Here is a 21,117-nt window from a genome sequence, read left to right as displayed (position 1 = left end):
TCAGTGATTTTGGTGAGATATTTATATGGAAAATAATGTTGTTGTAGGTAGACTATCGGAAAATACATGTAATCAAAGTAAATTTGCGTATAGAATTGAGTTTAGATTGAAAAATCTCAATTCCTCACGTACTAGATTGAATTTAAAAATTTTCAAAAAATCTTGGCTAGTGTGCATTTGGATAATTAAAGATCCAGATAAGACGAGGCCGGATAAGAGAGGTCGAACTGTAGTTGTTTTTTTAAACAGACCAAACATGCCTTTGAATGTTATTGCACCAGAGTGAAATATTATTGTTCAAAACAAAAACAAAGCAAGCAATAGATTAATCTGACGCACATGATATGCATATAAAGCAGCATCTTACACACTGTAAGCACAGTAACTTTAAAATCTTTCGAAAGAGATTGAATATTCAATTCAATGATATGTTGATATATATTCTCAACACTGAAATCGGTTGCTGCTATCCTGCGACACGCAGTTCATCATGGTACACTTTTCTCAACTAGAAAATCGTGTATTGGGGTCTTATGCCATGCATTACTATCTGAAAGAATATCAGTCTTCATTACCCGTGTCTGTAAGCTTCATCAATTCTCTCCTCTGCTCTATGCCACGCATCAACATCTTTCCTTGACTTTCTTGATTTTATGGGAACTTGACCCTGATCGGATGAACCACTGTCAAGATTTCAATGGTAGTGAAGAGTCAGTCGAAGAAGACATCATATTGGTGTAAAAAAAAGAAATAAAGATATGACACATCGGTAGAACTTTGCTTTTATATATGAATGAAACTTTAGAAATATATATATGGAAATGAATAGATATATGTATGTATACACAGCTGTTAAAAGATGAAAGTCAGAAGAAATAAATAATAGCAGTGATTGAAACAATAAGTAAATATTAGTGCCCATAAAACATAAAAAAGGTCATAAATTTTCAAATTTGACCAGTATCTGACTCTTAATACACCAGAGATGACTAATTTCTATGGAAATCGTTATACATATAGAGGTCCTAATTGCTCATGATGTAACAACTACTTGTCTATCAAGTACCTAGTACGTAATATTCTTTTCAGGTGGGATACCCACATTAAAACTCGAGTGGAGACAGTAACTGCAAGTGAATTGAATACAATGACAATAATACTGACAAGTGTAGTCACAATTGTATTATTATTATGCATCTTGCCACTTTCTAGCCCAATCATGGTATATCTCAATATAAATATTATATTTTCGATACCAACAACATGATTTCTTTTAAGTATTGTTTGGTGCTATGAATTAAGTAGCTGAGTGAGTTAATTGTTATTAAGTACGGAGTATGTCAATCAAAACTCTTGTGACGCTGAAGATATCAAAAACACACACAAAGTTAACTCCTTCAAATGTAATCGATTTCCATATGAATTCCTTAATTCTTCAATGATTCACAATGGCCTCTCTGTTCTTTTCATCTCATCTTTTATACTGTTTGTGACATTCTGTTTTCATCCCTTATACTAGATTTACTTTTCCTACCTAGAATCTCCTTATTTCTACTTTTCGAGTTTTATCACTTCTCGTTTCATAATCACTCTAACTGTAGTCACACTACTCTATATTTTCTTTCCCTTTTACTTCAGTGTATTGATATCCTTCAAAGTGGTCTAATGTATAAAAAAAAGTATTTACTTTTTATCAAATTACGAATGTATGATTATGTGATAAATTTTTCTTAACTAATATTTTTTTGTACTATTATGATTATGTAATGCCTCTGTACCTTTGTAAACTCATCGCAATTCGACTTTGTCGCAATGATGTTTTTGATTAATAAACCAGTTATCTATGGGGCTTTGCAAGAAAATTTCGATCAATTGCAAGTCTACTTCGGTCCTTAGAATTGATAATAAGTTTTGACTGCCAACTTCTGATTGATTGCTAATCTGATTTGCTACAGTTAAAATTGATCAATCAGTTGTATTTGCAATTGCTTGCAAGTACTCTGTTGCAACATCTCCTCAGGCTCATGACTAGAGTAAGACACACTTAAGTCTGGGGTTCAACCCTAAGCCACAGCACCATAGATGACCTTAAGCAAGGTATTCAATCAACAATGCTCTTTTATCCCATTTCCAAATAAATGGAAATGCTAGTACAAGCATTCTTGGCAACTACCTGTGCACTTTAAAAAAATTAAATAAATGAATAAAAATACATGAAATATATTTCAAACTAGATAGATTCTCAGATACACACAGTTGGAATTTATGCCTGTATAAGATGTCATACATGTAACTTAAATTTCAAAGAATGACCTCTTTGACCTTTGGAGCCACAAATCTAATCAGATCATCGTCACTCATACATACATGTAGGTGAAGTAAGAATAAAATCTCTCAAACGATTACGTGGTTAGGAAAGCGTGTTGCACAAGGTATACGGGTCCTTGCATTGAAAATCTTTCCATATCTTGGAAACTGTGAATAATGCAATTTATCATTATTGTCGTACATGTATATAGAACAGACATACCACAGACTTTGATTTTCTGAAAAAAATGGATATGAGCTCAACAGACTGAGATATCAATTCAGGTGACTCATGAAGATACACTCAATAATCCAAGTTGTATATATAGTTTCTTTTTACCATTTCTACAAATAAATTGCATGTAATTTTTTTTTCAATGTCCAAACTTCAGAAAAATCCTGAAATATTCTGTACTCAAAGCAAATTATTTACCCATTCCGGAAATCTCTACTGCGTTATGATAAATGAAATGAGGATTGCTTTCTTATTTTCTAGATGTCACTCATTTAGTTAACCCATTGACTACTGAATTCTTTATTTCCCATAGACTTTGTACAGGAATCACCCAGATCCAGTAGGGAATGGTTTACAGCGTTACCTTGTCTCGGGGTTGGGTGGATGGGTCAAAGACTCCGCTCCTCTGATGAGAGTGTCATCATCTCTCCTCCGAGGGTCTCCCTTTCTGGCGTGATCGGGTCGTTCTTCTCCGGTTGAATAGGAGCCATCAGTTACATCTCCTTCACTCAAAGAATCCTCAGAATCATAGTCGTCTGAATGGTTTAGAGAATAATTGTAGGATCATAAACATAAGGAAACCATATGTTGTGAGGCCTGCTGCATGAAAGTTATTGTACAATGCCTACTTGTTGCACCCAAGTGACGCAAGCAAATGGAATATTGAATGTCAAACATTTGTACCATTGTACACGTACATGTACCAACCAAAATGTATTGTAGTAATGCCTACTTAGCTTGTTGTACGCAAGCAAATGGGAGACCGAATGTTAAACATTCATACCGTTGCACAGTACATACCATCCAAAACGTACCTTTACACAGCTTTTAAGAGGTGACGTCACAATGCAATTCAATTCATTGCGCTCAGTAAGAAATGAAAGTGCAATATGTGTATAGCCTGCTGGCTAAATGCGCAATGCTGCCCAAGATCATGTGTAATGTGGGATTTTGCTTTTCACTTTTAAAATCTTTGCTCCCTTTTCATAGATTACTGCAGGGAAAAACTTGTTTTTTTTCATATTTTCGCTACACTCCGTGGCGTTGTACAACACAAATAGCAAATATTCTTACTCGTGCAATGGTGCGGGATTTTGCATGAGGTGAAAGAAAGAGACACAATGAGGCTAATGCCTCGTTGAATAGAGCATCTTTCTTTGACCTCATGCGAAATCCTGCACCATCGCACTCGTGCCTGTTCGCTTTTTGTATACCTTTGCATGGTTTTCACATCATAAGATTCAATTTATTGCACTTAATATATGTGTGCCATCATCATCCTCACTATCATCATCGTCATCATCATTATCATCACCATCATCAGCATCTTCATCATTACCACCATTTTCATTCTCCTCCTCCTCATTATTATCCTCATCACTATCATTGTCATCATCATAATCATCAACCTCTTCAACATCTTAATTAGCCTCTCATATTCATAATCATCATCATCATCATCAAATCATCTTCAGAATCACCGTAATCATCATCACCATCATCATAATCATCATCATCAACATCAAATCATCTTTAGAATCATCATCATTACTATCATCATCACCAACATCATCACCATCATCTTCTTCATTATCCTTACTGCACTGACCTGTCCCAGATGTTGAGGGTAGCTCCATCTCAATTTCCTCAGCCTTCTGCTTGGCGACATTTGCTAGAGCCATTTCCCCTTTATCGATGGCTAGATGGTGAATATCCTGTAAAGAAGATATTAACACATAATCTGAATTAAATTCCCATCATTCTCTTTAAACAAAAAACAATCACAACTTCCATGTGTAGCATTAAACTAATAGAAATCCATTTTTATTCACTAAAAGATAAATTTTCAAATCAACAAATACCCCAAACACAGCCAAAGTTCATTGACCTTAAATGACCTTTGATCTTGGTCATGTGACTTGACACATGCACAGGATATTCAGGGATACATGGTTACTCTTATGTCCAAGGGTGTGTTCAGGCTTCCATTGCGGAGACAGGATCAGCATTTTCAAACGTCGTTGAGATACTGATGACATTGGGCAAACTTAACACGATATTTCCCAACCTTGACAATTCTATTATTTTTAACAATATACAGTAAATGTTACACATTCTTGACCTAAGAATGACTCTTTGTAATTGAGGAAAGAAATAATGATTATCGAAAATGAAATCATTTATGTGTCAGGGATATTCCTAGCATACTTAGATATCGGTAATAAATTTCACAGACTGAGTATAAAATTGAAGCAGTAAAATTGCACAGTGGTCATCGCAAGTTGAAAAGGTAAGTGGAATATACCACAACAAGTGGAATGCCTCTGGCCATCTCACCTGCATCACACGGTTCAATATAGCAGCAGTGCTGACATTGAATACTACTCTAACTCGCACAAGATGTTCAGTGATACATGGTTACTATTATGTCCACTTTTTATGAACTAGACCAATAAACTTACAGAGATATGATGGTAAGTCAACAAAAAAACCCAACATGGCCAAAGTTCATTGACCTTACATGACCTTTGACCTTGATCATGTGACCTGAAACTCGCACAGGATGTTCAGTGATACTTGATTACTCTTCTGTACAAGTTTCATGAATCAGATCCATAAACTTTTAAAGTTATGATGGTAATTCAACAGATACACCCAATTCGACCAAAGTTCATTGACCTTTGACCTTGGTCATGTGACCTGAAACGCGCACAGGATGTTCAGAGATACTTGATTACTCTAATGTCCAAGTTTAATGTACTAGACCAATAAACTTTCAAAGTTATGATGGTAATTCAACAGATACCCCGATTCGGCCAAAGTTCATTGATCCTAAATGACCTTTGACCTTAATGATGAGACCTGAAACTTGCACAAAATGTTCAGTGATGCTTGATTACTATTATGTCCAAGTTTCATGAATCAGATCCATAAACTTTCAAAGTTATGATGGGAATTCAACAGATATCCCCAATTCGGCCAAAGTTCATTGACCCTAAATGACCTTTAACCTTGGTCATGTGACGTGAAACTCGTGCAGGATGTTCAGTGATACTTGATTAACCTTATGTCCAAGTTTCATGAACTAGGTCCATATATTTTCTAAGTTATGATGACATTTCAAAAACTTAACCTCAGGTTAAGATTTTGATGTTGATCCCTCCAACATGGTCTAAGTTCATTGACCCTAAATGACCTTTGACCTTGGTCATGTGACATGAAACTCATGCAGGATGTTCAGTAATACTTGATTAACCTTATGGCCAAGTTTTATTAACTAGGTCCATATACTTTCTAAGTTATGACATCATTTCAAAAACTTAACCTCAGGTTAAGATTTGATGTTGACGCCGCCGCCGTCGGAAAAGCGGCGCCTATAGTCTCACTCTGCTTCGCAGGTGAGACAATAAAAAATAATGAAGATAAGGATTTTGAAATGCTATATATAATTTACGCTATATTTTCATAAATGTTGGCACTTTGTATCACTCATCAAAATGACTGATAATTTGCATTATTAACCGTAACAGACATCTGAGCAGGGCAAATTTATTACACTGTTGCCTGCTTAAGACTGGGATCAAGTTGTCGGTCAATAAATTTCCATTTGTTTAACCACCGACAAATTTATTGCCTGCTCAGGAAAGTCAATGAGAAAATGCGTGGAAATGTAGCGGGCAATTAGGCAGAGCTACATGTAACATCCGGGTATTCTGCATGCTTTTGTACACGGCCTTGGACCTTGCAGTGCTGTACATCACAATGCTATAAATCAAGTTGAGACAATGCTGGATCCTGCGTCCCTAGGCCAGGGACGTGTCATGTCAATTATGTCACAATGGTAAATTTCAGATGCCCAGTCTGCTCAACATGACAAAATAGAAATCCCATTCTTAAACTCTAGAATAACTAAATTTTAACGATTTTTGCTCTAGATGTCTGATTTGGTTAAAAATCACAATATCGACTGGCCTGGGGCGAAAGGACATATATCGCCCTCACAAATTGATATCACCCTCATATAAGACTCGGGCGATATAAATCTAGTTTGGGCAATGTCGTATCGCCCCGAGGCCAGTCAATATTGCTTTTATATTACCTACACTTGCTGGTAAATTCGGTATAAGTTTGTACATCGATAGTCAATGTAAACGATAAACAATCATCGCCTACTAAATTTTAACGATTCCATTGGTTATTAGAATTCGCAGACATTATGGAGAATGAGCAAAACGATGACAACAGGTGTCGCTTACAGGGTTGCTAGGCGCAAAAATCTGAATTAGCTCCACCCATTTTTCACACTGAGTTGGAGGGATTAACGTACATGTGCTTCAGGTTTTAACCCGATCTCAAAAGCATAGTTCAGATTATACCTTTATCATTGACTTTAAAGATAAATCCCAGTTGTGGTAATGATCTAAAAATGAGTTTGGACAGAATCCAATGAGATTGCTACCAAAGTGTTTGTATGTATAAGAAAAAAATATGTGCCAAATAGATCTGGAAGAAAATGCGTAATTACTGAGAAATGGGCAAAAAACCACAGCATTCCATCAAATGTCGGATATTTTATCAAAGCAACATTAATACACTGTCCCACATATTCTTTTCTGTGTTAGTGATCATCAAAATCATTGATCGATTTTGAGCTAAGATTTCATGATTTTACAAAGATAAGTTTACATTAATGTACCAGATCTAGATGTTTGATAATATTTTGACAATTAACCCTCAATTTAAAAGACTTTCTCTTGAAATAATTGTTTGCTGCAACTTCTATCTTTTACCTTTAAGTTTATTAACTAAACATGAATTGGATTAATGGCTTATATCTGCTCGATGACAATCTAAAAGTTGAAATTATAGAAGTTCAATATGATTCACCAAGGATGATCAAATTTATATCCTCGGAATAGCTTTCAAATTCCATGGGATTTATATAAAATTTTCTGATCATCTAGCCTCATAAATAAGTCTTTTTTTTACAAATTCAGCATGTCTTTTTTTTAATGCAATCATTAAAAAATTCATATTCAAACCCTGAATATAATTCCATTTAAAGTCACTTCAAATCTTTAAAAGCAAATTGTGTTTCGTTCTTTGGTATAGACGTATGGACCAGTGGATGATCTCAGAGATTAAAAAAATAAGTTCAAAGGGTTAGAAGCCCACCCTGACTCCATCAAACTCAGGTAAATTGAAAATTGCTTCTAAATACTATATACAAGAAGAAGAATTTGTTTTCATTTAGCACTGACATAACACTTAGCAGCAACAGCTAGAATATATTTTTTTATTATTTTGACTGGTTTCCACTACACTAGTTTTAGAAAGTAGATGAGAATGTGGACTAAGCTTTACAACCATCCTAGAAGTAACTAGGGCTGTGTTTATGCTTCCACTTTTCAGGCCAGAATCAGCATTTCCATACATGATTAGTCCAAAACACGGTTGTGTCCATGCTTACTTTTATTTAAATGAAGTTTCAAAACGCCAATAGTAAATGCACAAAAAGGTGCGTTTGTAAACGTCATTTAACCGGAATCAGGCTTTCTGGGGAAGTATAAACAGAACCACGATCGTAAACGTGTTTAAATGACGTCATTTGGTGCATGCTTCCGGTGAGATGAAAATCCGCGGGCAAATACTTTTGCATTGCTCCATGGTCGCTTGTTACCTCCACGGAATTACCTCTCATCTCCCTCGTTACATTTGCATGTGTGATAATTGATTTAAGTACTATCACTAGTATTACTCTTTCAAAAAACTCCTGGAATATGAGTTATAATGAGGAGACATTGCCAGATGCCCCAGTAGCATAAATAGATATTTCATTATTTTATTATGTATACTTTAATATTCTTTACTTTTCTCACTAGTATCCTCACCATGGTGAAAATTATATGGCTATGTCAAGAAGCCACATGCAATGACTTTAAATATCGGAAATTGTTTGATGTTTATATAGCCTAACAGTCGACGTACCTTCCCCATACCAACACTCGGAAAAAAAACTTTCGAGAAAGGGCACGCCCAATTTGATCTCGCTTTCCTGCTCATCGAAAATTATGATGCAAAGCCAGCTGGAGATTTTGATTTTGCCTCTGAATTTAAGTTAAAGTTGATATAAGAAGGAAATAAATATCCATAAATTTGGAATCCAAGCAAAGCCAACATCTTTCATAAGCTGCTCGACATAATAAAAATCTTCTGGCTTCTAGATATCCTCAATTGAAATGCCCCCAAATAGCCTCTTCCATGAGCATGAAAACTCAGCATCGGAAATTGGCCAATTCGTGTGACCTCACATGATGCCTTTGGTCACCGGCTATGCATCCCACTATGCACAGAAACCAATGCAAGAGCTATGGAGAAGCTTTGTAATGTGTTAAATGGTTAAAAGTTATATAACCCGAAACCCTATATACGATTGATCATATCATGTATGTAGTTCACACTATGAATAAGATTTGCTGACTTAATTGGTGAGAAACATGTGCTTACGATGGGATATACTTGATGTCTTTACCAAGTGTTTTTTTTTTGTCTTTCTTGCTGACCAGCGAGATTGCCCGTGTTTACTCTAGATCCGATTGTTGATATTTTTTTCGCGGTAGCACACGTGGCTGTGTGCGAGCTCCATATGCACACAGGCGCATTGTTTACATGGAAAATTTGAGAAAGTTGGGGGCTTGGTCCGGGGGTCCGTCTCCCATAATGTTCCTTTCCCTTGTTCTGTTTGGGCCCTTGACATGATGATCCACGGCTTAAACGTTTATTGGTATAAGAATAACAAGGAGGTCGGCCTGGGGTAAGTTAAAGTCACTCTCATAGTTCACTAGAAGCAAAAATATTCAAGTATTCAGCATAATTTGTGCAAGCAAGCTCTCACTATTCGTTAGCAATTCTACAATGCTCAAACCAGTCTGGTATAAGCTGCATCACTTGCAGAAGAATATGACATTGATTCACAAAAAAGAGCCAACAGACGGGGAAACTTGGCTAAAAATCGAGCTAATTGGCTTATTATGAGGATTATTTTCAAAACAAGTGGAATGCCTCGGGCAGTCTCACCTGCAGCCCGCCATTCCATATAACAGCAGTGCTGACTTTGAAAACTACTTTAACTCGCACAAGATGTTCAGTGATACTTAATTACTCTTATTTCCACGTTTTATGAACTAGACCAATACACTTTTACAGAGATATGATGGTAATTCAACAAATATCCCAACATGGCCAAAGTTCATTGACCTTACATGACCTTTGACCTTGATCATGTGACCTGAAACTCGCACAGGATGTTCAGTGATACTTGATTACTCTGTGCATCTATAAACTTTCAAAGTTATGATGGTAATTCAAAAGATACCCCCAATATGGCCAAAGTTCATTTACCTTTGACCCTGGTCATGTGACCTAAAATGCGCACAGGATGTTCAGTGATACTTGATTACTGTTATGTTCCAGTTTTATGAACTAGACCAACATACTTCCAAAGTTATGATGGTAATTCAACAAATACCCCCATTTGGCCAAAGTTCATTGACCCTAAATGACCTTTGACCTTGATCATGTGACCTGAAACTTGCACAGGATGTTCAGTGATACTTGATTACTATTATGTCTAAGTTTCATGAATCAGATAAAAAAACTTTCAAAGTTATGATGGTAATTCAACAGATACCCCCAATTCGGCCAAAGTTCATTGACCCTAAATGACCTTTGACCTTGGTCATGTGACGTGAAACTCATGCAGGATGTTCAGTGATACGTGATTAACCTTGTGTCCAGGTTTCATGAACTAGGTCTATAAATTTTCTAAGTTATGATGACATTTCAAAAACTTAACCTTCGGTTAAGATTTGGTGTTGACAACGCCGCCGGAAAAGCGGCACCTGTATAGTCTCCCTCTGCTATGCAGGTGAGACAAAAATGATAATTTACAACCTGAATATAATTTCAACCAAAGTCACCTCAAATCTTTAAAAGCAAAATGTTGTTTTTTCTTTGCTTCAATCAGGCTGTAGCCCCTCACATCAATTGGTTCCAGAATCCAAAATGACAAAAGAAAGGCCAATGAAAATGAGATTGGATTAAACCAAATGGTCATTCTTTGCTTGACTGCTATTCATGCATTATGGTTCTTTGACCTCAATTCGTGTGTTTAAAATGTTAATTTTAACTTCTTGTAACTTCTTAGTTATTGAGGTAATCAAGTATTCATTCTAATAGCCATACTGTGAACTTTAATTTGTTTAATCCCATCTCATTTTCATTGGTCTTCCTTTTGCCATTTTGTAACTTTGGATTCCGGAACAAATTAATTTGAGGGGCTACAGCCTCTTTGTGATTAAACCAATCTTTTAATCATCGACATATGCTCAGTAAAGATTATTGAAGCTAGACTGTGTCAAAATTTTGCTCATTTTGACAGTGTGGAATTTGTGTAGTGCGCTTCTTTTGCAATCCAGTTTAGTTTAAGAAAGTAGATGAGAACGGATCTAGGCTTCACAACCATCCCAGAAGTAACTATATCTCTTCCAAATAAACAGCTCATCCAAACCAAACTTCAGTTTGATAAGTTTCTTTTGAAATCCAGTTTAGTTTAAGAAAGTACATGAGAACGGATCTAGGCTTTACAAACAAACCAGAAGTAACTAGTTCTCTTCCAAATAAACAGCTCATCTAAACCAAACCTCAGATACAAAGTAATTTTTATGGTGTAAAAGGGGGAATAAAAGTTAATTAGTTTTTGTTAATACAATAATATCCCCTCAGAATATAGGACACTCCGAGGGATTTGTAATTTTGCTGACGTACAGATTATACTGTTGCTAAGTAACAGCTTGCTTTAGCATAAAACCCAGGGTTAACGAAATTAATAAAACAAGGCAAAAGCAATTTTGTGTCTCGCCCACATATGAAAATAGCCAGAAATATCTTAGTGATTTGCGAGGGCACGCAAGAGAATTATATCGAAACTTCATTGTGAAATGACTGGGATGGAATAACACTTGTCATAAGAGTCTTGCATGTAAAACTTAACGTTGACCTGAAAATGACCTTTGACCTTACCATATGACCTCAGACTGCATCATAACATGCAGGTCCCCCAAGTCCATCTACATGTACCATCCAAGTTTGGTTGAATAGCGACTTACGGTTGTGGAGTTAGGTGTCATGAGAGAGTCTTGCATGGGTCATTCCATGCCAATTCACCCAATGAATGTGCAATTTTGCACCCGACCCTCTCGGAATTTGTTGTAATTGGTACACTCAAAATTTACCATGGCCCACGCACAAAACAAAAAAATAAGTCCAATTGGTCCTTCGGTTCTCGCACTACGGCCCGCCCTTTTCTCCTTGTTTTGACAAAAATGGGCATGACCTTCAACTTTCAATGGCCACTGCATCGTAACGTGTTGACCAATTTTCATGAACTGGTACCATTTATTAGGAAATTTAGAGAGGAGTCCAAAACATGCATCAAATAATGTATTGGAGCGATTTATAAGGTCGTGACCTTTGACCTTTACTTTGACCCCCGGACAAATAATTTTTTAACTTGATTTTCGTGTATGTTAATTATTAGTATGATATTGACAAAATATGTTAAAATCAATGAAGTTATTTTATTTCTTCACCTTTTAAAACTCTTCCAAAGATACCATGAAATTTGACTCTAGTCCTACATACTGATATTCATGTTAGTGTTTACCAGTTACATGATTTCTTCCAATCTTAAGTTACAGTGTGCATGCACATGAAAAGAAATTAAGCTCATCAGTTCACAAATTTATGAAACATTAAACATTTATGCTCATGAATAGGTATGTGTTTAGGCATTTTGATGTTCAGCAATATACATCATATATATATATTCTTGTCAGTAAAGTGTTCACTTTTATGGGAGCCTTAAATAGGCATATACTCAACAATTTGATGATAAAAGTAAACACTTGAATAACAAGAATATATATATGGGATGGAATAACACGTTGTACATGTATGGCTTCACACATACTTTCTCCTCTACATGTACTGTATCAAAGCAATAGCATTGATCCAGCAGAGGCATGGCGGCTTGTCATTGTTCAAAACCCACCTTCACCCGACAAAGGAAATTATAATTGGTATGGTGTCGAAAATCTGTCTATCTGACGGTCAATTGGATCGGGGTCGCCCTATCCACTAACCCGTCTCTGTGGTCTAGTGGTTAAGGCACCAGCATTCAAAGCTGGGGGCCCGGGTTCGATTCCCGGCAGAGACATTTTTTCGGCATCACCAATTTTTCCAAAGGGTAGATAGCTCTGGGGAACCTTGATTTAAGCTACGCCTACCATTGTTCTCTTCATCCATTTCTTATATATATTGCTGAACATCAAAATGCCTAAACAGATACCTATTCATGAGCATAAATGTTTACTGCTTCATTTGTGAACTGATGAGCTAAATTTCTTTTCATGTGTTTGCATAAGATTGGAAGAAATCGAATTGACAAGAATCCATCAAAAAATATTGTATATATAAAAAAAACAAGGTTTAGTCAGGTTTCTAAGGTGCCTATCCTGGACTAATAAGGGTAGTGGATCAGGGAAAGTTTTGGCACCCATACAAATGATACTTAGCACGATTCCTTTTTAGTGTCTTTTCCTTGCTAATAATCCCATATCATTTCATTTCATATTTTAACAACAAAGTAATACCTCAGTCACATTTGCTATAATACCAGCTAATACAGGTGGTTTGAATAAAAATGAATAAAACGGCCGTTTTTGACTCACAGCACGGACACCGTGCAATAGAGCAAATGTTACTAAGGTAAAAATACAGTTTGTACATCTCAACATCATTATAGAAAAAATACAATTTTCATTACATTGAAATATAACTATATTTTTGTGGAAGCAGTTGAATAATTGTTAATGATCATGTAACTTAAAAAAAAATGTCATGAGGAAGAAACCTTGTGGAAACAGGTTCCATATAGCATACGTAATGGTGTCATTGTTTATAGTTTAAATTGAAATATAAAGAATGATAACAAAGAATAACACTATAAAAAAAAACAGAGTGGGACAACACCTAAGACAGACAATAAAAAACATCCTGCAGTTAAGTTTCTAGATTTAACGATTAATATGGTCTGAGTTTGAAAGTAAAAGCTTGGTGAGTGCTATTAAAGGGCAAAGGCTCTTCAAAAGAATCCATAAATAAAACATAACGGAATGTAGGAATGCCCCTGCAAAAGATAACCAAATAGGATTCCTACTCAGCGTCTTTTCGGCTCCAATCCCCTCATTTCATACCCTTTTTACACAGGCTAAAATGTCCTTAACCCCGTACTATAGGTGGGGCTAAATTGCCATTTAGCCCCACCTATAGTACGGGGTTAAGCTGCCATTTAGCCCCACCTATAGTACGGGGTTAAGCTTAGCCCACTTTCTTTTTACACAGCATTTTTGCAAAGTGGGCTAACCCCACCTATAGTACGGGATTATTTGGCCCTGCAAAAAAGCAGGGTTATCCCACCAATTGTGGTGCTAAGAGCGATAGTACGGGGTTAAGATCGCTAGTGTAAAACGAAAGTGGGCTAAGCTTAACCCCGTACTATTTGGCCCCACCTATAGTACGGGGTTAAGGAAATAGTAGCGTGTGTAAAAAGTGTACGAGTGAAGTACTTGTACTACGAATGATCGACAAAAACCACTAGTCCGGGTTTAGCGAGTTTCGTGTGTGAAAAGCAAGCATTCCTTATCCGGGGTTAGCAATAACAATTTGGCATGTGTGAAAAGGAAAAAAAATAGTACGGGGTTAAGGATAGTACGGGGTTAGCGATAGTCCGGGGTTAAGAAAATCCTGTGTAAAAAGGGTATCAGTGTAAAACAATGGGTAATACAGGGAAAGTTGCTGTGAAAGATATTAGGTGGTTTCAGACCGCCTCGAAGTTCATCAGTTCCAGGTATTCTCTGATCGGGAAATTTACCCCGATCAGAAAATACTAGGTATCGTATTTTGGTAATGTGAAAGCAAACTACGTGTAATTTCCCCGACAGAAAATACCCGCTAAATAGTAGGTACTTGGCGAAATTACAAGAACTTTCGCAGGGATTTTTCCAAGGTCGCAGGTATTTTGGCAATGTGAAAGCAATTTACGGGAAATTTGAGCTCAGCGTGTCATTGGGCACGGGCACCGTGGGTGGCTGCTGGGCTAGTGATTTTGAATCTCGCGCCTTGCCTGCTTATCAGACCATACTGCGCATGCTCGTAACTTCAGGAACTTATCCCAAAGGGTATGTTTCAGGGCGGCGTGCATGCAGGAATAATTAATGGGTATTTTTTAGCCTATAAAGTTCTCGTAATTTAATGGGGATTCTTATGATCGAGGCGGTTTGAAACCACCTAATGAGTGGTATTTTCAGAGTCTTTTCCTCATTAATCCTCTAATTTTAGCAGATTCCTACTAAGAATATTGGTGCCTGGGAGAAAGGAGGGTTCTATATTGGGATTTAGGAAATCCACACGGACATCACCTTGATTTTAAAGGAGAATCCAAACCATCCACTTTTTCTAAACAAGTTAATGCTCATTTTAAAAAAAGGAAATATTTCATCCAGATATTTGTTTCTGAAGACATAGCACTCTAAAAACATGTTTACAAAATTAATGTTTTAACTGTGCATGTAAAAAACAACATCGAAATCTAAGGAAATGTGGATGAAGGGTGTAGCACATTTATCACATACTTTTAGCCAAGAACTTATTTATTTCCAAAGGATGACAGAATCTTCATATAGATGTAAAATGATATGATTACATTGTTCTGTGTTTTATCACTGTAAAAAACAAGGCAAAAGCGATTTGACCTGAAAATGACCTTTGACCTTACCATGTGACCTCCAACTGCAGCATTAACATGCAGGTCCCCAAAGTCCATCTACCATCCAAGTTGCACTCATTGCACTTGATATCACCCTATGCTCACCCTATAAAAACAGCACCAGTCTGATTTACTAGTTCAGTGTCATGGATGATAACACTTCTACATCTTCAACCCCACAACGAAAGTATTGCAATCACCCGATGCTCATTCATTACTGATAGATGGCGCTATCAAAGTATAATCCACAGAGTTGCCAACCTTGTGAAATCCACCCAAAAGAAATCATAATGGTGGGAAAAAGGAATATCCAACCAAAACAGGGATTGTATGGACTAAGCTGATCACTCCGAGGGTGTTGAATTATTGTTTAACTCTCTCATCGTTTCACTTTGTTCATTTGTATACTGCTTTCTTTGGAAATAAAGAAATGATTACAATCAAAATTTTGGATGTTTCCAGCTTTTATTTTGGAGGAAAGAGCAAATTGGTTTCAAATCGTTGCCAATCGTACGATTGTTATGACTTTAATAGGACTAGATATCAAATTTGCTTTTTTCTTTTAAGGATGATAGCACAGTCACACATTGACACAAGTATTTAGGATAATTTAGAACTTTACACAGTACTTGTTCCATCTCTCAATATAAGATCAAATTTGTTTATGTTTTATTCTGAACTTGGGTCACAGAACAATCGTAAGGTGTGCGGTGGCATTAAGATCACGCTTTCTCTAAGCAGTCTTCAATTCTTTTTTTTTTCAATTTTGCGATACAAGGTTTTAACAGCCACCAAAGATTTTTTTTTCTTTGAACGCTCCATAAATGTGAAAAATATTATGTAACATTATTGTGAAAACATGCAATCATGAATAAATGAAGAGTTTCTTTACTATATAAGCTATATAAACTGAAATATTTCATATAAAGCAAATAATCACATTTTGTGAAAGTGATGGGACAAGAGATCATTTACAAGGCAAGTTGGATGTCGATAACCTTTATTTCAGAGCAATCTTTGACAATGGACCATTTCACAAAAATATTCATTCTAAATTTTGATAAAATTTCATTTCATTTATTGTTCAACCAATTTTAAAACTGACAAAATTACAACAATATTCAAATGCACAATACACAACCGAACATCATACCCCAAAATGGAAATGGATATAATTTGAAAGCTTACAAAAATAGTAATTTACCATCCTAGCTTATCTTTACTTTAATTGCATTTTCCATATTTACCAATTGTTAATGTTTTTCTTATTTACTTACCATGAACAGATCCCTTGAATGAAGATCAACAGCAAGCAAGAAGGCCTTTTCAAATCTCTGATATCTATAAACATAAAAAAGAATTGATATATCTTCACAAAAAACAAAAGAAAACAAGACAAAAACAGAAAATGTTTTTGTCTATTAAATTTTCATACAATTACCTGTCTGTTTTTATTCCTAATTAATTAAAAGATTTTTTCCCTGAATTGCATAACTCTTTTAAACAGTTTTGGGGGTTGTTTCCCCCTAATTAATGCACAAACCAGAGTTGACTATACCTCACAACTACGAAAGAACTTGGTGGGTGTTCCATAAAGCTATTTGAGCGACTTTTTGAACGACTGGTGATCCTTTATTGTGTTAAATGATACACATTGACATAAGGTTACGACTGATCCGTTCAACCTCAAGTATATGGAAATCCATCAACGTCATAAAATTTTCTTCAGGAAATTCGCACAATGTGCTTTGTAAACAAAGAGAAGCACACTGAATTTTCAAGAAAAATATAAATGTATGAATATACATCTTATCTAGAAAATATTTTTAACAAATGTTTTAGATGTTGATGTTGCTGGCTTTCCATAGTTGAGGTTGATCAGATCAATTTCTCTTTGTAAGACTGGGCTCAAATTTTCACTAGTATTGATACAGTACCAAAGAAAGGGTCACCAGTTGTTCGTAGAGTCATTCGTAACTCAGGAACATATTTATGAAATACCCACCTGTTCCATTATATACTTCACTCTTAGATAGTAACTTAATCTATAAAGGCCCTGATTAATTGATAAGTTCATAGCGAAGGCGCAGTCACATGTGACTGGCATTGCACAGGTTTTCCTGAACAACATGCAACTTCTCAAACTCTTTCACCCAAACTATTTCATGAAATACTTTCAGATAAACTATATAACGAACTCCCCTCACCCCCTATTAAAACAAGCTCCAAATGAGCATCCACCTCCACCCAGATCCACTACTAATACTAGAGCATTTGAATTAAGATTTATACATATCTAATCCAATCATCTCTTAAGATTAAGAAATATCTGTCTGATCCCTAGATACAAAATTTATGAAATTTACCAGTAATTATTTTTAGGTTTGCATATTAAAGCAGAGTACTGCAGAGATGTTTAATACAGGACACTCACTTACAGAGAAGTGATATCTGGAAGACGTCATCATTTTCACTGACTATTGCACAGACAAGGGGGCGTTTAGTTAAGTAAGGCACAACTTTAAGAATGATTCCCTGTCGCATATATATAGCGGCTAAATGAGATTTCAAATCTTTTAAACCTCACTTGCTTTGACGCACTTGTATGCAACGGATATATGCAACAGATCAAATCTCGTGTTGATCCTCCCTGATATTATATTCATACAAACTATACTATGAATCTTAATAACTTTCCCCCTAAAAAAGGAAATAAATACATGAACAAATAGAGAAAGAAAGAAAGAAAGAAAGAAGAAAGAGAGAGAGAGAAATAAAATAAGAGAGAAGCAATGAAATCAGGGTTATACAACCAAACACCGAAATAATGAAATCCAGACTGAATATAAGAGTACCGTACATTGAAAATCACCAACACCGATAAGTAAAATGAAGGCACGTGTAAAATAATTTGCTTGGAAAAAAGATCTCGACAATATACTCAATTTTCATTTTGCTTGTTTCTCTGGAATTACTTATTTTCATCCAGAATCATTTAACACCTAATGATCATGCAGGGTCCACCTTTCTTATCTGTTTATCTATAGTATAAACATTTTGGTGGCTGGATTGATGGTTGATAAATACATTTATTTTCCATGAAAAGATATACGTTTAACATTAATATTACATTATACAGCCATAAAACAGGGCTCGACAATATCGGTGGTCCGACTGTCCCAGACCGGTAAACATCGCTGTCAGGCCGGTAGATTTTCAGAAATAGGAAGATTTACTAGTCCGACAAGGACCGACATGACCAGTAAAAAATATCATTGTCAGGCCAGTAATTTTTCCAAAAATAGCAAGATTTTAAGGGTCCGACATGACCAGTAATAAAAACCATCGTTGGGCCAATAACTTTTCCAGAAATGGTCAAATTCACTGCAAACCATTTCCCCCGATAAATTCTGTCATTCGCACACAGAATACACACAGAATGAATCGCTACTAGAGCAGATACAGTGTACCTGTAGCCAGCCACACAACCCACATGGTAAATTCTTTACTGGCTGCGCGAACGAAGCTTGGCTAACTCTGGCAGAAATCTCTCACAGAACTGTCAAAATTCACGGTTCATACTCATGAAAGGCTCTTATAATGTCCATATTTCCTAAAAATTGGAGTACCATAATTGGATCTGTCATTTGTAAGCAGTAAAAGGATAAATTTTCACTTCTGTTTGGTTCAAACAGATCGGGTTTCGGGTGATATCGTCTGAATACATATTAGCACCACATATGCATTTATGTGTGTGTTGATACACTTGGTTTCTGACTTTCTTTCGTAGCTATTTTAATTGAGCCAAAAAGAAATTGAAAAACTATTTATGATGATAGTATTAGCTTTCTTCCTCTGTTTTCTTCCTATCTTTCTTTCCTTCTTTCTTTTCTATCTTTCTTTGTCTCTTCCCTCTCTTCTTTCATTTTTTGTTACTGTCTTTTTTTTTTATTTTCCTGTTTTTTCTTTAATTCGTTCTTTCATTCTTTCTATCCTTTTAAAAAATATTTTTCTCTATTTCTTTTTTTTCTCTCTCTCTTTCTTTCTTTCTTTCTTTCTTTCTTCCTTTCTTTCTTCCTTACTTCCTTTCTTTCTTCCTTCCTTTCTTCCTTCCTTCCTTCCTTTCTTTCTTTTTGATATTTTCTTTTTTTTTAATTCTTGAGTCCATCCATCCTATATTCATCTCTTATCTTCTTCCTTTCTTTCCTTCCTTTTACCCTTTTCTTTCCTTCATTCTTCGTTCTTTCTTTGTTTCTTTCTTCCTTCCACCCATCATTTATTTACCTTTTTTTATTTCTTCTTTTCTTTGTCTCTTGGTCTTTCTTTTTTCTTCCTTTCATCTATTATTTTACCTTTATATTGCTTACTTCTTTCCTTCCTTCCCTTCCTTCCTTTATTTACATGTATTTCTTTCTTTCTATCTATCATTTTACCTTTCCTTTATTTCTTCCTTAATTCCTTTCTTCCTTCTTTCAATCCTTCCTTCATCTCTTTCTTTCTTTTGTCCTTTCCATCTCTCCTTTAACCCTTTCTTTTTTTATTGCTTCTTCTTTCTTTCCTTTACTACTTTCTGGATTTGTTCTTTCTTTCTGTATTGCTTGCTTCATTTCTTTCCTTCATTTCTTTCCTTCATTTCTTTTCTGTCTTTCTTATTTTTGTTCCTTCTTTATTCCTTCCTTCCTTTCCTTTAGTTCTTTCTTTTTTTCCTTCACATCTATCCTTTCTTTACCTTTTTCTTTTTTTACTTCCTTCCTTTTTTATTCTTTCTTTTCCTCCCTTTCCTTCCTTGCTTCCTTCATTTCTCTTATTCTTTCTTTCTTTTCCTTCCTTCCTTCCTTCCTTCCTTCCTTCCCTCCCTTCTTTCTGTCTAGCTTTCTTTTTGTCCTTCATTCCTTCATTTCATGGGGGGGTAACGAAAGGCTTGAAAAATAAACTTGCGCCTTTTTTTAATGTTTTCTTTATTTTGGGGGACAAGTAGATTTTAGGTTCAGACCAGTAAAAATTTGAAAAACTGGTATCTACTGGTCCGACATGAATAGGTTGGACCAGTAGAAAAAATGGGTTAGCGTGGAGCCCTGCATAAAAAGACAAATGAAATGAAAGAATACTATATAGGTTCATTATTGCGGATTGAAATAATCGCTAGAGGGTATTCATTTGTCTCGCAATCTACTATGGTCAACAAGGAAATTCGTGATCACTCTCGCAAAAAGTGTTCACTGGCTTTCTAGGAAATCCGTGATCACTCTCGCAAAAAAGTGTTCACTAGCTTACAAGTTCACAAGCTTTCGAGTGCCGCTGCAACTCTTTATCAAGTGACGAAAATTGTCTGATATCGTACTCTATTTACACTAATCTCCAGGACCGTACGCACGAACGCGAGAATAATAGGTGGGCACTGATCCGTTGTGTGATCGGTCAGGCGTTTCACCAACCGGTGCGTCGGTGTGCTGTGCGGCCGGTAATCCGTACATGCAAATAAGCCGTGGGTATATGCAAATATGCCGTGGGTCGGCAATATGCAAATGAGACCAAAATTGGCGGGCTCGCTAGTCCCCCGTGGGCTGGGGTTGACTAGCTGAGCGGTCCCTCGTTCGGGGCCGGGAACGATCGGGTCGGCGTGCACTGCCAGGTAAGGTGGTATTGTGCTGTCGGATGGTTCGCATCCAGAAATCGGGGATGTCGATCC

At 36.1% G+C, this 21,117-nt stretch overlaps 1 protein-coding gene across 2 annotated transcripts in view; it reads right to left on the bottom strand.

Moving 5' to 3' along the window:
- The window catches only part of LOC121418449 (WD repeat-containing and planar cell polarity effector protein fritz homolog), an 82,786-nt gene that overhangs the window by 17,701 nt on the left and 43,968 nt on the right, over window positions 1-21,117 (bottom strand). For both annotated transcript variants that reach the window (XM_041612333.1, XM_041612334.1), the window contains exons 21-24: window positions 16,706-16,769; window positions 4,152-4,257; window positions 2,907-3,078; window positions 576-683 (exon numbers count right to left, since the gene is read on the bottom strand). In XM_041612333.1, coding sequence (XP_041468267.1) covers window positions 576-683; window positions 2,907-3,078; window positions 4,152-4,257; window positions 16,706-16,769 — 450 coding nt within the window. The remainder of the gene's footprint in view (window positions 1-575; window positions 684-2,906; window positions 3,079-4,151; window positions 4,258-16,705; window positions 16,770-21,117) is intronic.

The sequence above is a fragment of the Lytechinus variegatus genome, chromosome 7 (genome assembly GCF_018143015.1).
Source record: "Lytechinus variegatus isolate NC3 chromosome 7, Lvar_3.0, whole genome shotgun sequence".
Taxonomy (NCBI): Eukaryota; Metazoa; Echinodermata; class Echinoidea; order Temnopleuroida; family Toxopneustidae; genus Lytechinus; species Lytechinus variegatus.
This window is presented reverse-complemented; position numbering and strand designations above follow the sequence as displayed.